This window comes from Nerophis lumbriciformis, linkage group LG01 (assembly GCF_033978685.3).
Source record: "Nerophis lumbriciformis linkage group LG01, RoL_Nlum_v2.1, whole genome shotgun sequence".
NCBI classification, from domain to species: domain Eukaryota; kingdom Metazoa; phylum Chordata; class Actinopteri; order Syngnathiformes; family Syngnathidae; genus Nerophis; species Nerophis lumbriciformis.
The window spans coordinates 72,023,988-72,039,234 of record NC_084548.2 but is presented as its reverse complement, the minus strand read 5'-3'; the positions used below and the strand labels follow the sequence as shown (position 1 = coordinate 72,039,234).

At 36.5% G+C, this 15,247-nt stretch overlaps 1 protein-coding gene across 1 annotated transcript in view; it reads right to left on the bottom strand.

Moving 5' to 3' along the window:
- dgkaa (diacylglycerol kinase, alpha a) overlaps nt 1–15,247 on the bottom strand; it is a 132,903-nt gene that overhangs the window by 76,218 nt on the left and 41,438 nt on the right. Inside the window, exons 2-3 of the mRNA XM_061925405.1 lie at nt 12,124–12,291; nt 5,679–5,755 (exon numbers count right to left, since the gene is read on the bottom strand). Of these exons, the coding sequence (XP_061781389.1) occupies nt 5,679–5,755; nt 12,124–12,199 (153 nt within the window). The 5' untranslated portion in view covers nt 12,200–12,291. The remainder of the gene's footprint in view (nt 1–5,678; nt 5,756–12,123; nt 12,292–15,247) is intronic.

Genomic DNA, 15,247 nt, shown 5'->3' with positions numbered 1-15,247 from the left:
AAATTCCCTTTTAATGACGACTATTGAAAATAAAAAGTTGAGTGAGAGGCATGTGCCACGCAAAACATTTGACAACTCTTTAAGACAACACAACTTTTCACACCTTGAGCACCCTGTGGGGGAGGGAGGAAGTCCCTTATAACATAACAGAAACAGCGTGGGCGGCCTTCCGCCTCGACCAGAGACTTGCATTTTGAATATAAGCGAGGGGCAGCTAGTACACTTTATCGCTCTGAACAACAGTGCTAACCTGACAGGCGTACCAAGCGCGACCAGAAGGGGGCAGTAAGGTCCTCAGTCGCTACTTTGGTGTGCATTTGAAGGCAAGTGGAGCTGAAGTGACTTATTGGAGGCTGGAGGGCTTCCACACAACTCCCATGATGCCGCTGAACCAAAAACCCATTTCTTGTTGACGCTGATGCCCCGCAGAGCTGCCCCACTAATAAATAATTCACTCATGGCAGCTCCACCAGGACACTTTACTGGACCACTTGTCATACACGTGCAGGATGGCCATGGAAGGATGCGCCTGCTGACGTAAGGCGGCGCTCGTTCCTATTTACCGATCAAGCGCTGCCTCGCATCTTTGTCAATTTCTCCTACCAAATTTGTCTCTAAACGTCCTATCGCCATTAAGAAAAGCAATTACATCCATTACGAAGCATGATGGGGAAAATGCAAAACACTCTCTCCCCACTCACTCATGTTTATGTTTAGCTGATTGATGTTTCTGATTGATTACAAAACTTTAAGGAAGTTGTCAAGGAAGTAAACAAGATAGGAGTGGAACTTTCACGTACTCTTAATATCCAATTATATGATTTATTAATTATATAACCATTATATTAATATAATATGTACACACACACACACACACACATACATGTGTATATATATATATATATACATATACTGTATATATGTATATATGTGTATACATATATATATATATGTATACACATATATACAGTATATGTATATATACAGTATATGTATATATGTACACATAAATATATATATAAACACATATATATCAATCAATCAATCAATCGATGTTTATTTATATAGCCCTACCTCACAACTGTCTCAAAGGGCTGCACAAGCCACAACGACATTCTCGGTATATATATACATATATACAGTATATATACATATATATATATATATATATATATATATATATATATGATATGTATGGGAAAAAAATCACAAGACTACTTCATCTCTACAGGCCTGTTTCATGAGGGGGTTCCCTCAATCATCAGGAGATTTTAATGGAAGCATTCACATACCATGGTATCATCATCATCCACGCAAAAAACTCCATACTCATCCACAACAGTACACCATGGCAAAAAAAGAACAATTCAACATTTGACGTCACTATGGGAAGTTTTGACGGAGCAGAAACGTGTGAACTCGTTGGGAGTTTCCTCCTCTCCCAGCTCGCTAGCCTCAATCTGAACCTTGGTATTTACCGTGATGACGGACTGGCAGTGTGTCGCGCCTCGCCAAGGAGCAGCGAGAATACCAAGAAGCGCATATGCCAAATTTTCAAAGAGAACGGCCTACGGATCACGATTGAAGCCAACAAGCAAACCGTCAACTCCCTCGACGTCACTTTCAACCTGAGAAATAACAGCTACCAACCATTCACGAAATCCAACACAACACTCCAATACGTGCACCATGACAGCAACCACCCACCCACCACCACGAAAAGAATACCTACCGGAATTAATAAAAGGCTATCGATGCTGTCATCTAGCAAAGCTGAATTTGACCAAGCAACCCCCCCGTACCAAAAAGCCCTTGATGAAAGCGGATACAATTTCACCCTCACCTATGAACCCACGCCAGGAAACCAACCAAAAAAGAACAGAAAACGAAACAACATCATCTGGTACAACCCCCCATACAGCAAAAACGTCTCAACTAACATTGGCCACAAATTCCTCACTCTGATTGACAAACACTTCCCCAAAGGCAACACCCTAAGAAAAGTATTCAACAAGAACAACATTAAATTGAGCTACAGCTGCATGAACAATATACGACAAATTATCTCAAACCACAACAAAACAATTGCAAATGAGCCGTCGGCCCCCGGACAGAGCGACCCCAAAACCAACAAAGGCTGCAACTGCCGCAATAAACCTGATTGCCCTCTCAACGGGGGGTGCTTACAAACATCTGTTGTTTACCAATCTAAGGTAACACGCAAGGACATTAACACATCCGACACATATGTAGGATTAACCGAGGGAGAGTTTAAAACCAGATGGAACAATCACAAGGCTTCTTTCAGGAATCAAAACCTGCGGAATACCACAGAACTCAGCAAACACATTTGGGACCTCAAAGACAATAATGTTGAATATTCAATAACATGGCAAATTCTTGCATCCAGCACACCTTACAATAGTGGCAATAAAAGATGCAACCTATGCTTGAAAGAGAAACTGTTTATTATATACCGTCCAGACCTGTCATCCCTCAACAAGCGCAGTGAAATTGTATCAGCATGCCGCCACAGACGGAAACACCTCCTAGGTAACACATGAGCCAATCACCACGCCCCTACGCCAGCCTGTATCCACCCACTCTGTGCCCTATATAAACCATGGTATGTGAATGCTTCCATTAAAATCTCCTGATGATTGAGGGAACCCCTCATGAAACAGGCCTGTAGAGATGAAGTAGTCTTGTGATTTTTATTCCCACACATACATATATTGCGCTCTACTACGGTATCGAGCACTATTTTTTGGATAACTTTATTAAGACATATATATATATATATATATATATATATATATATATATATATATATATATATATATATATATATATATATATATATATATATATATACACATATATATATACATATACTGTATATATGTATATATGTGTATGTATATATATATATATGTGTGTATATATATACATATACTGTATATATGTGTATACATATATATATATATGTATACACATATATACAGTATATGTATATATATACAGTATATGTATATATATATATATATATATACAGCAGTGATCCTCAACAGGCGGACCGCGGTCCATGTCTGGACCCAGCGACGTGTCCGTCCGGACCCAGCACGAATTATAGTAAAAAAATAAATAAATAAAACAATATTTTTTTAAATTTTTTTTCTTATTATTATAATCATAATTATTATAAAAAAATATAATAATTGTATTCATCTGTGAGTTATCGCTAGCGCAAGTCAACGTTCTTCGTTGTTTTTAATCAAATATCTCCACGTTTCGTTTACACTTCTCGTGTCTCACTCACTCCGTCTCTCTCTCTCTCTCTCTCTCTCTCGCTCTCACTCCGTCTCTCTCAGAGAGAGAGACGGAGTGAGAGCGAGAGAACGCCACTCTGATTGGCTAATTCCGGGGTATGAGTTGTCATCTCTATCACAACGACGCGCTGATAGGCTGTTACCACCTGGGTCATACACATGTGCAGTGCACAGTGCATGGAACCTTTCGCTGCAGGCACACAGTTGTCTCGTATCGCTACTTCGCTAACTGTTCACTCGTCAGTCACTGACTGTGAATCAAATCACAATGGCATGCTCCAAGTTGGCTCAGGCTGGTAAAAGAAAGGTGGACAGGGAAAACCGACGTTTCAAGGAAGAATGGACAGAGCAATATGTTTCATCCTACCTACTGCAAGTACCAGACCAATGTGTCTAATATGCAACAGTACTGGTGCTCTGGTGAAAAGTGAAAATCTGAAACGTCACTATCTGAAAGAGCACCGCGAATTTGAAGAGACATTTCCTCATGATTCAGAGCTAAGAAAAAAAAGAAATCACGAGGCTGAAAAAGTCATATGAAACATCAAGCAAGATTTTTGTTAAATCTATGACACAACAACAAATAGCAACAGAGCAGGAACGTGCGGTGAGGTTGATGGCTGGTGAGGCACTGACTTCATCACAGTCAGATTTACAAACATATGAACCCTAAAGAGTATCTTATTCACCATTTGATTGGCAGCAGTTAACGGGTTATGTTTAAAAGCTCATACCAGCATTCTTCCCTGCTTGGCACTCAGCATCAAGGCTTGGAATTGGGGGTTAAATCACCAAAAATGATTCCCAGGCGCAGCGCCACTGCTGCCCACTGCTCCCCTCACCTCCCAGGGGGTGATCAAGGGATGGGTCAAATGCAGAGGACACATTTTTTCAAAGTTCTTATTTATTTTTGTTTCAAAGAAAATATTTCATGTATTTTATTGGATATTTATTTTATTTTTGTTAATTTTAAGAAAATGTTAAACCACCTACCTCCTGCTACTATATAAGCTTGACCGATAATAAACGGACCCAGCCTGTTTAAAAAAAAACATTTGTGGACCTTCAAGATTTGTACTTGAGGACCCCTGATATACAGTATATGTATATATGTACATACATACATACATACATACATACATATATATATATATATATATATATATATATATATATATATATATATATATATATTTATATATATATATATATATATATATATATATATATATATATATATATATATATATATATACACAAACACATATATATCAATCAATCAATCAATCAATGTTTATTTATATAGCCCTAAATCACAACTGTCTCAAAGGGCTGCACAAGCCACAACGACATTCTCGGTATATATATACAGTATATATACATATACTGTATATATGTATACAGTATATATATATATATACACATATATATAATATATATACATATACTGTATACATGTATATATGTATATATGTGTGTATATATATACATATACTGTATATATGTATATATGTGTATACATATATATATATGTATACACATATATACAGTATATGTATATATATATATACATACAGTATATGTATATACATACGTATATATATATATATATATATATATATATATATATATATATATATATATATATATATATATATATATATATATATATATATATATATATATATATATATATATAATAATTACTTTACATGCAGTCGGCTTTTGGAACTCGACCAAATTTTTTCAGCCCAATGCGGCCCACAAGTCAAAAACAGCCTTGGTCTAACCAAACAAGGTCATATGGCGCTTAAAGGCTGTCCTCTAGTTTTGTGATGAGTTAAAGGGTCTCCCTCATGCGTGGGATCAAGTAGGTCGATGTGAAAGTGTAAGTCCTGTGAGTTCTTGGATACAACACGACTTTGACAAAGAAGGTGAGAAACACTACTGAATTCAAGAGAATAATGTATATTAAAGTTTGTGGGCATATACTGTACATTTTGCATTGTTTTGTGAAACTGTAATTATTCTCAATAAAGTTAGTATTTTGGGTATCTGGAACATAATTACTGTTGTTTCCTAAGGGAAAATGATTTGGGTTTTACAAAAAAACCCACTGTATTATATGATAGTAGTTTGCATTAATGAGTGTGGCGCAGAGGCAAAAAGTTGCTAAAGCAGCCTTGCTGCGTGGGCCCAGCTGAGGGAGTCATTTACATTTACAGAGGCGACAGCTTTGAATGGAATTAGAGGAGTGTTGATAAAGTGCCCACGTTTGGAATAAATCACACTTTCAGGGCGCTACTTTCCAGACTGGAAAATGAGGACATCCCATTCCCGTTCGCTCACCTCTCCGTGCCTGTGGCGGGCAAGGCGGCCATCTGCATCAAACTCCCGCAGCACGTCTTTCACCTTCAGGCTGCAATCTGGACGAGCAGGAAGGACGAAAAGAGACATATTGGGAAGATGGCATGAAGACATCATGAGACAACTGGCAATAGCTAGGAATCTGAATCCATCATTTAATGCATCTATATTCATTTTAAAGATCACATTAATATTCATATAAAATACTGTATATTCCTTCAGAGACATGTTTATTCACAACAAATATTAATTAGAAGAAAAAAAAATATTTTAAAATAAAAAAAGTACAATAATAAACACAATTATAATTAAAATTAAAGCTGCAAGCAGCGTTGGTCGGGCCCGCATATTTGGCAGCTGCTAGTCCTAAGTGTCCCAATACTTTTGTCCAGTTTTAGTCCTAAGTGTCCCAATACTTTGGTCCAGTTTTAGTCCTAAGTGTCCCAATACTTTTCTCCAGTTTTCGTCCTAAGTGTCCCAATACTTTTGTCAAGTGTTAGTCCCAAGTGTCCCAATACTTTTGTCCAGTTCACGTCCCAAGTGTCCCAATACTTTTTTCCAGTTTTAGTCCTGAGTGTCCCAATACTTTTGTCCCGTGGTAGTCCGAAGTTTCCCAATACTTATGTCAAGTTTTAGTCCACAGTCTCCCAATACTTTCGTCAAGTTTTTATCCTAAGTGTCCCAATACTTTTGTCCAGTTTTAGTCCTAAGTGTCCCAAAACTTTTGTCCAGTTTTAGTCCTAAGTGTCCCAATACTTTTGTCCAGTTGTAGTCCTAAGTGTCCCAATACTTTTGTCCAGTGTAAGCGTCCCAATACTTTTGTCCACTGGTAGTCCTTTGAAGCCGAAACAACAAACGTGCTCAGAGGAGATAATGTTTGAAGACAGGTGACCAGTTTTTACAAAAATGTTGTTTTGAAGGGGGAATTGCAAACTTCCTGTAGATTTTTGCTGAAGGATGTCAATCTATGAAATGTAGGTCTAAGTGAGACCTACATAGAGGTTTTTGTTTCATGTCTCTCCGACCTTCCCAGTGGGAGTTACCGGCAGTTTTGTCATTCTTTTCTTCCGAGGAGCAGTTTTTTCTGCGCAATTTTGAGATTTGGGGTTACGTTTTTTTTATTAGATCGCAATTTTTGCCAGTCCTGATGTGTGTGTTCAGTTCGGTGAGTTTTGAAGCATGTTAAGGCGGTCAAATTACAGCTCAAAGAGGCAAAAGTGACTGTTTTTAGTAAATTTTTGTCTTGAAGGGGGAATTGCCAACTTCCTGTTGATTTTTGCCCGAAGATATACAGTTATGAAAACTAGGTCTAAGTCAGACCTACATAGAGGTTTTTGTTTCATGTCTCTCCGACCTTCCTAGTGGGAGTTACAGGCAGTCTAGTTTTTTTTCTTTCCTAGGGGGCGCTAGAGCGCAATTTTGAGTTTAGGGGTTTGGTTTTTTCATTAAAAGACAATTTTCGCAGGTCCTGATGGGTGGGTCAAATATGGTGAGTTTTGAAGCATGTTAAGTGGGTCAAATTACAGCTCAAAGAGGCGGCCGGTATAATAATAATAATAATAATAATAATAAAACCTTACAAATTCAATAGGTCCTTATGTCCCATTGCATAAGGACTCCCTTTGGGAGTCCTTATACAATGGGCCATGCGGGCCCTAATAATTAAATGCAAATTGAAATTTACAACAAAAAAAGGAAGTTGACGCATTTTCCATTCAACATTAAAGTTTTTGTTCAAAACGACAATCGTACAATTGGGTTAAACTGAAAATATCCGTAAATCCTTTTAAAAATTATTTGAGAGTTATTTTTAGATAAGAAAATATTAGTTAGTTGAGACATTTTAGTTAAAAAACAGTGGAGTTGATTAAAATAAAAATGAAATAACTAAATATACAGTAATACTAATAATAACAATAATACAAAAATAGTAATAGAAATTATGAAAGAATACATAAAATAATGTGAACCCCACGCCCTAAAAAACAGAAGAAAAAATTAATTAACTACATTTCTTTAAGTAACTTATATATTTTTTCCACAATATTTAGTATAAACAGACATATTTTTTTTACCATTTAGTGAAATAATTTTTAAATCTTTTTAAAGATTATTTCATAGAGTTCTTTCTAGATAGGAAAATATTAGTTAGTTGAGACATTTTTAGTTAAAAAAAACAGTGGAATTGATCAAAATAAAAATGAAATAAATAAATATACAGTAATAATAATAACAACAATAATACATACAAATAAAAAATTAATAGATATGATTTTTTTTTAAACATGAAATAACGTGAACCCCACCCCCTAAAAAGACACACAAAAAATAAATTAACTACATTTCTTTAAGTAAATGTCAGTGGTATTCACTGAATACAGTATATGTATATATATATACACATATATATATATATATATATATATATATATATATATATATATATATATATATATATATATATATATATATATATATATATATATATATATATATATATATTCACTGAATACCACTTACTTTCACGCGCTTTTTTGTCATGATAAAGGACACATGTTTTATTATTCATAGTTTGCTTAACAGTAATAGAATATTCTTATATGCTCTAAGTGACCAGACGTCCCAGATCAAAACTGGGAATATAATCCCAGAGAAGGGGGAAAAAACGGTCAGCTATTTTTAAGTTGAAGAAACAATATGATTAGGTTATATATACATGCTACATAAACAATGTATAAATACATTATACATCTATATATCTCAGAGAGTTTATTCTGTCTTGACACTTTGTATTGATATTTTCTATGACATTCTTCCCTTAAATGATCATGTTTACAGTGATTGTTTTATATGTATTTTTTTATGTATGTCGCTTTGAATAAAAGAGTCTGCCAAATACTTGAACATAAACATATATAAACACCTGAAAGTCTTTATATTAGCTAAAACCACCAACCTGTTTCACTGGATTCAGAATAAAACCAAATTCTGTCTTACCCAACAATGTTAGTATTTGAATATTGTTACTTGAAGACTTATTCCTGGTTACAATTATACTGTTAAGAAAGTATTGTCTTATACTTTGCCTAAAATGAGAATGCATCATAATCAGGGGCGGCTGGTGAATTTTGTTCCCCCAGAAGAGTTCTTTGTGATTTTCACATACAAATGAAGCATTCTGGTGCATTCTGACAAAAATAATGAAGACAAAATAGAACATTTCCTAGGTTTGCAGAGAAGTACCGTATTTTCCGCACTATAAGGCGCACCGGATTATAAGGCGCACCTTCAATGAATGGCCTATTTTTAAAACTTTGTTCATATATAAGGCGCACCGCATTATAAGGCGCATAGAATGGACGCTACAGTAGAGGCTGGGGTTACATTATGTATCCTGTAGTTGCGAGACCTGTTGTGGCTCAATATTGGTCCATATCAGTGATGTGCAGTCACTAGAGGCAGGTGAGGCAGGGCCTCACCTGCCATCATGGAAAGAAAAAAAATTTAAAAAGAAAAAAAATAATTAAATTGTTATATGTATCCAGTGATTATACTATAAAGTTATTTTCCATTTAACTTCACCAGTTTTAGATTATTTTTATTCAAAATCGCTGAATTTTCACATTTGCCGTTCAAATACTGAGAAGAGACGGTGCGGTGATCAGCAGCCAGTTGAGGCACGTCACTCAGTGCCTCAACATGGATTGCGCAATGGCTCGGTTAACTGCTGGCCTGCTGTGCAGTGAGACTGTATTGCTATATGAACTATATTATACATTTCCATAGTTTAGTTAGCTGAGGTATATAATGTACAGTGTATTTTGTCAACAACTGTATGTGTGTAAAGTATTTCTTGTGCTGAGCGATCATAAAACGGCTGCAAAAGACGCACTGGCTGAGGCTCGCCTCCTGCACCCCCGCCGTAGAAGTGTTATATCAACTAAAGCTCACACCTAAACTTTCCACGTGCAAGATTGAATCTATTTTTAAAAATTATTTCATAAGAAGCCAAAAAGTGCAAAAACAATTATGTTGGTGTTGGAGGAGTTGTGAATGACTGCAGGGACACAACATTAGATACACCTGCAGACTGCAGGTGTACCTAATTCACAACTCCTTCAACACGAACATTATTGTTTTTGCACTTTTTGGCTTCTTAATAACTTTTGTAACCTATTTTCATGGGCTTTCCTCTTTGTGATGTTAAGTTCCTGTTATGCGCTGTTATACAGTATAAGCCTTGAGCTCTTATTTTGAAGGCGCTAAGAGCGGAAGTGATGTCACATTGCAGAGGTTTTTGAAAGAAGGTAAATAAAGTGGTCCTTGTGTAAACTGGAGCCTCCGTGTTTGTTATTTTGTAGTTTCATACAGTATAGGCGACATTTATAAACCCTCGGTTACACTTTTTTAAATAGATTCAATCTTGCCCGTGGAAAGTTTAAGTGAGGGCTTTAGTTGCGGCGCATGGACTTAATTTATAAGTAAAGGTAAGACCATAATAAAGTTTTTTTTATTAACTGTGCTTTTTTGTGTGCTACAGTTTGTATGTGTAAAGTTAAAGTTAAGTTAAAGTAGCAATGATTGTCACACACACACTAGGTGTGGTGAAATTTGTCCTCTGCATTTGACCCATCCCCTTGTTCACCCCCTGGGAGGTGAGGGAAGCAGTGGGCAGCAGCGGCGCCGCGCCCGGGAATCATTTTTGGTGATTTAACCCCCAATTCCAAGCCTTGATGCTGAGTGCCAAGCAGGGAAGAATGCTGGTATGAGCTTTTAAACATAACCCGTTAACTGCTGCCAATCAAATGGTGAATAAGATACTCTTTAGGGTTCATATGTTTGTAAATCTGACTGTGATGAAGTCAGTGCCTCACCAGCCATCAACCTCACCGCACGTCACTGGTCCATATTATAAGGCGCACTGTCAGCTTTTGAGAAAATTGGAGGTTTTTAGGTGCGCCTTATAGTGCGGAAAATAGGGTATATACAATATGGTAATATTCTTTTCACAAAATACAACCAATAGTACGTTAATGTTAAATCTTACTTGTGAAAAGCAATCCCCCGATTCCTATTTTCAACAGTCCGCTCGTTTGAGCAGGAAAACGCTGAACACCATCTTTGTTTTCTACCTGTCAACTGTCAGTTTAGGCCATACTTGCCAACCTTGAGACCTCCGATTTCGGGAGGTGGGGGGTGGGGGGCGTGGTCGGGGGTGGGACTGGGGCGTGGTTGTGGGCGGGGGCGTGTTTAAGAGGGGAGGTGTATATTGACAGCTAGAATTCACCAAGTCAAGTATTTCATACATATACATATACACATATATATACACATATATATATATATATATATATATACATCCTGAAAATATGCAAACAAAACTGTGTTTAGATAATTGATACTTCAAACTTGCATAAATAAATATGAAGGAATATAACATAACTTGGCTTCTGAGAGCTTCAAAATGTAATGAATAAAATGCTAAAGTTGCTGATAAACAAGCAATTATTTTAATAATTAAATATGGTAATTTTAAATGAATTATTATGACCATTTAAAATTAATTATTTCATATATGTTTATTTTAATGTATAATTATATGGCTGGATGTAATAAGACGTCAGAAAAAAAAAAAAAAATAATAATTTTGATGTTTTTAGCAAAATATAGTAAAAATGTATTTAGTTTTTTTTTTAAATAAATTAATAAATATATTTATGTTTAGGTAAGATAACCATAATAATACAATTTATCTCTAGTCTGGATGATTTAGTTCTTGTCACCCTGTTGTCCTCCCGTCATAAAAAAAAGGCTGACCTCACTCAGGTCCGCATGGAGCTGGAGGGGGCGTGGCCTCCAGCTCCGGCTGAAAATCGGGAGATTTTCGGGAGAATATTTGTCCCGGGAGGTTTTCGGGAGAGGCGTTGAATTTCGGGAGTCTCCCGGAAAATTCGGGAGGGTTGGCAAGTATGGTTTAGGCTCCTCATCACCACTTCAAGATGGCGGCCCAATTTCTCGCGTCACAGCAGCCAATGCTGCGTCGACTTATAAGATGTCTATGGCTGGCAGACCCGTCAGCGATCCGGTGCTGTCTCCCTGTGATGTTTGTCTGCTCTTGAATGGGATTGTGCTGAAAATCTTAATTTCCCCTCGGAGATTAATAAAGTATTTCTGATTCTGTTTGACCCTGGAACAGATTATTTGCATTATTTCTTTAGGGACTAAGGATTAGCGATGCACTACTTTCATGTCATTGAATGTCTCTTTCCTCAACAACTATCACGGAGGATTGAGATTTGCCGGAGATGTCGCGAACTTTGACCCTGGCAATATTAGAGGTATTAAAAAGCCGACCAGATGGCGAGAAAGAAGCAGGTGTAGGTATGAGACATGTGGAGAGTTAGGTGAGGCGTGCACACCCACTCACATTCAATGTACTGCTGGAGCTGGATGAAGTCCACCGGGTTGAGCTCCTTCACCTCCGCGCCGGCGGGGGCGGCCATGCTGCCGGAGCTCAGGCGAGACGAGGAAAGGAGGTGGGCGGACGCCTGGGCTTTGTAGCGTTGCCGACCAGGACGGCAAAGTTAAGGGCAGCCTACAATGAGAGGCACACAGATATTAAGAACCTTTCTAGAACTTTCCATCAATCCTTTTCTAACGCTGTCACCTTCCGGTACCTCAAGTGTTGGCGATGTGGGCTGAATGTTAGTGAGATGATTGACACAGTGATTGACACGCCCCTTTTCTGTCATGGAACACTGCTTAGCTTCCTTTTACACTTGTATGACAGTTAAGAATTACCAAGTGGGACCAAAGACTTTGCTTGTACACTTCATAAAGTGGCTACAGTTTGACCCTGGAACAGATTATTTCTATTGTTGTTATTATTAACAGTAATTAACGTCTTTTTGCACCCGAGAGATAATAATGTTAAAATGTGACTTAAAACATTGCTTGTACACTTCATAAAGTGGCTACAGTTTGACCCTGGAACAGATTATTTCTATTGTTGTTATTATTAACAGTAATTAACGTCTTTTTGCACCCGAGAGATAATAATGTTAAAATGTGACTTAAAACATTGCTTGTACACTTCATAAAGTGGCTACAGTTTGACCCTGGAACAGACTATTTCTATTGTTGTTATTATTAACAGTAATTAACGTCTTTTTACACCCGAGAGATAATAATGTTAAAATGTGACTTCAAACATTGCTTGTACACTTCATAAAGTGGCTACAGTTTGACCCTGGAACAGATTATTTATATTATTGTTATTATTAACAGTAATTAACGTCTTTTTGCACCCGAGAGATAATAATGTTAAAATGTGACTTAAAACATTGCTTGTACACTTCATAAAGTGGCTACAGTTTGACCCTGGAACAGACTATTTCTATTGTTGTTATTATTAACAGTAATTAATGTCTTTTTACACCCAAGAGATAATAATGTTAAAATGTGACTTCATAAAGTGGCTACAGTTTGAACAGATTTTTGTTCTTGTTGTTATTATTACTAGTAATTAACGTCTTTTTACACCCGAGAGTTAATAATGTTAAAAAATGTGACATAAAACATTGCTTGTTCGGCTTTAAGAATTGTTACAGTTTGACCCTGGAACAAATTATTTCTATTGTTATTTTAACAGTAATTAACGTCTTTTAACCTGCGATGAGCTGGCGACTTGTCCAGGGTGTACCCCGCCTTCCGCCCGAATGCTGCTGAGATAGGCTCCAGCACCCCCCGCGACCCCGAAATGGACAATTGGTAGAAAATAGATGGATGGATGGAACGTCTTTTAACACCTGAGAGTTAACAATGTTAAAATGTGGCTTAAAACATTGCTTGTGCAGCTTTAAGAATGGCTACAGTTTGACCCTGGAACAGATTATTTCCATTTTCATTATTAATAACAGTGACTTACTTATTTTTACTTTTGTATGACAATTAAGAATGTTCAAATGTGGTTTCAAAGATTGCCTGTACACTTAATAAAGCTGTTAAAATGACTACAGTTTGACCCTGGAACACATTAAGTCTATTTATTATTATCTTTAACAGTGATTAGCTTATGTTTTGTCATGTCTGTGTGACCATGTTTTGTATTAGTCATGTTTTGTTTTGTTTAGTTATTGGACTCTTTAGTTTCTGGCTTTTCACTCCCTTGTCTTGTTTCCATGGTTACCCATTAGTTTTCACCTGTCACGTCACGCACCTGTTTCAGGTTTTGAGTCACGCACCTGTTTTCGTTAATCATGTCTGTAGTATTTAAGTTCATTGTTTTCAGTGTGTCGTTCTGGCGACATCCGGATTCATACCCCTGTCACACTCTTACCTCTGCGCACTTCATAGTCCATGCCAAGTAAGTTTTTTTGTTTATTAATGCCACAGTTAGTGTTTTTGTTTCATTGTTCACAGTTTCTGCCTATGTGCAAGTTTTGTTTTCAAAAGCCTAGTTTTGTACCTCCGCCATTGTGCGCGCTTTTCGTTTGTTCCTTTTTGATATATAGTGTTAAAATAAATCATGTATTCACCTTCACGCCATGTCTGGTCCAAATCACTTGCACCTCGGGAGAACAAACCACGCCATAGTCCCTGTCGTGACATGTTTGCACTTAAATAACAGTTAAAAGGTTTTTATTTTTACTTAAACATTGTCTGTGCAGCTTTAAGGGTGGCTACATTTTGACCGTGGAACACATTAAGTCTATTTATTATTATTTTTAACAGTTATTAGCTTCTTTTTGCACTTAAATAACAGTTAACATTTTTAAAATACCACTTAAACATTGTCTGTGCAGCTTTAAGGGTGGCTACAGTTTGACCCTGGAACACATTAAGTCTATTTATTATTATTTTTTAACAGTGATTAGCTTCTGTTTGCACTTAAATAACAGATAAAATGTTTAAAATGCCACTTAAACATTGTCTGTGCAGCTTTAAGGGTGGCTACAGTTTGACCCTGGAACACATTAAGTCTATTTATTATCATTTTTTAAAACAGTTATTAGCTTATGTTTGCACTTACATTACAGTTAAAAGGTTTTTAATGTTACTTAAACATTGCCTGTGCAGCTTTAAGGGTGGCTACAGTTTGACCCTGGAACAGATTAAGTCTATTTATTATTATTTTTAACAGTTATTAACTTCTGTTTGCACTTATATAACAGTTAAAATGTTTTAATTGTGACCTAAACATTGTCTGTGCAGCTTTAAGGGTGGCTACAGTTTGACCCTGGAACAGATTAAGTCTATTTATTATTATTTTTAACAGTTATTAGCTTATGTTTGCACTTACATTACAGCTAAAAGGTTTTTAATGTTACTTAAACATTGTCTGTGCAGCTTTAACGGTGGCTACAGTTTGACCCTGGAACACATTAAGTCTATTTATTATTATTGTTATCAGTTATTAGCTTATGTTTGCACTTAAATAACAGTTAAAAGGTTTTTAATGTTACTTAAACATTGCCTGTGCAGCTTTAACGGTGGCTACAGTTTGACCCTGGAACAGATTAAGTCTATTTATTATTATTTTTAACAGTTAT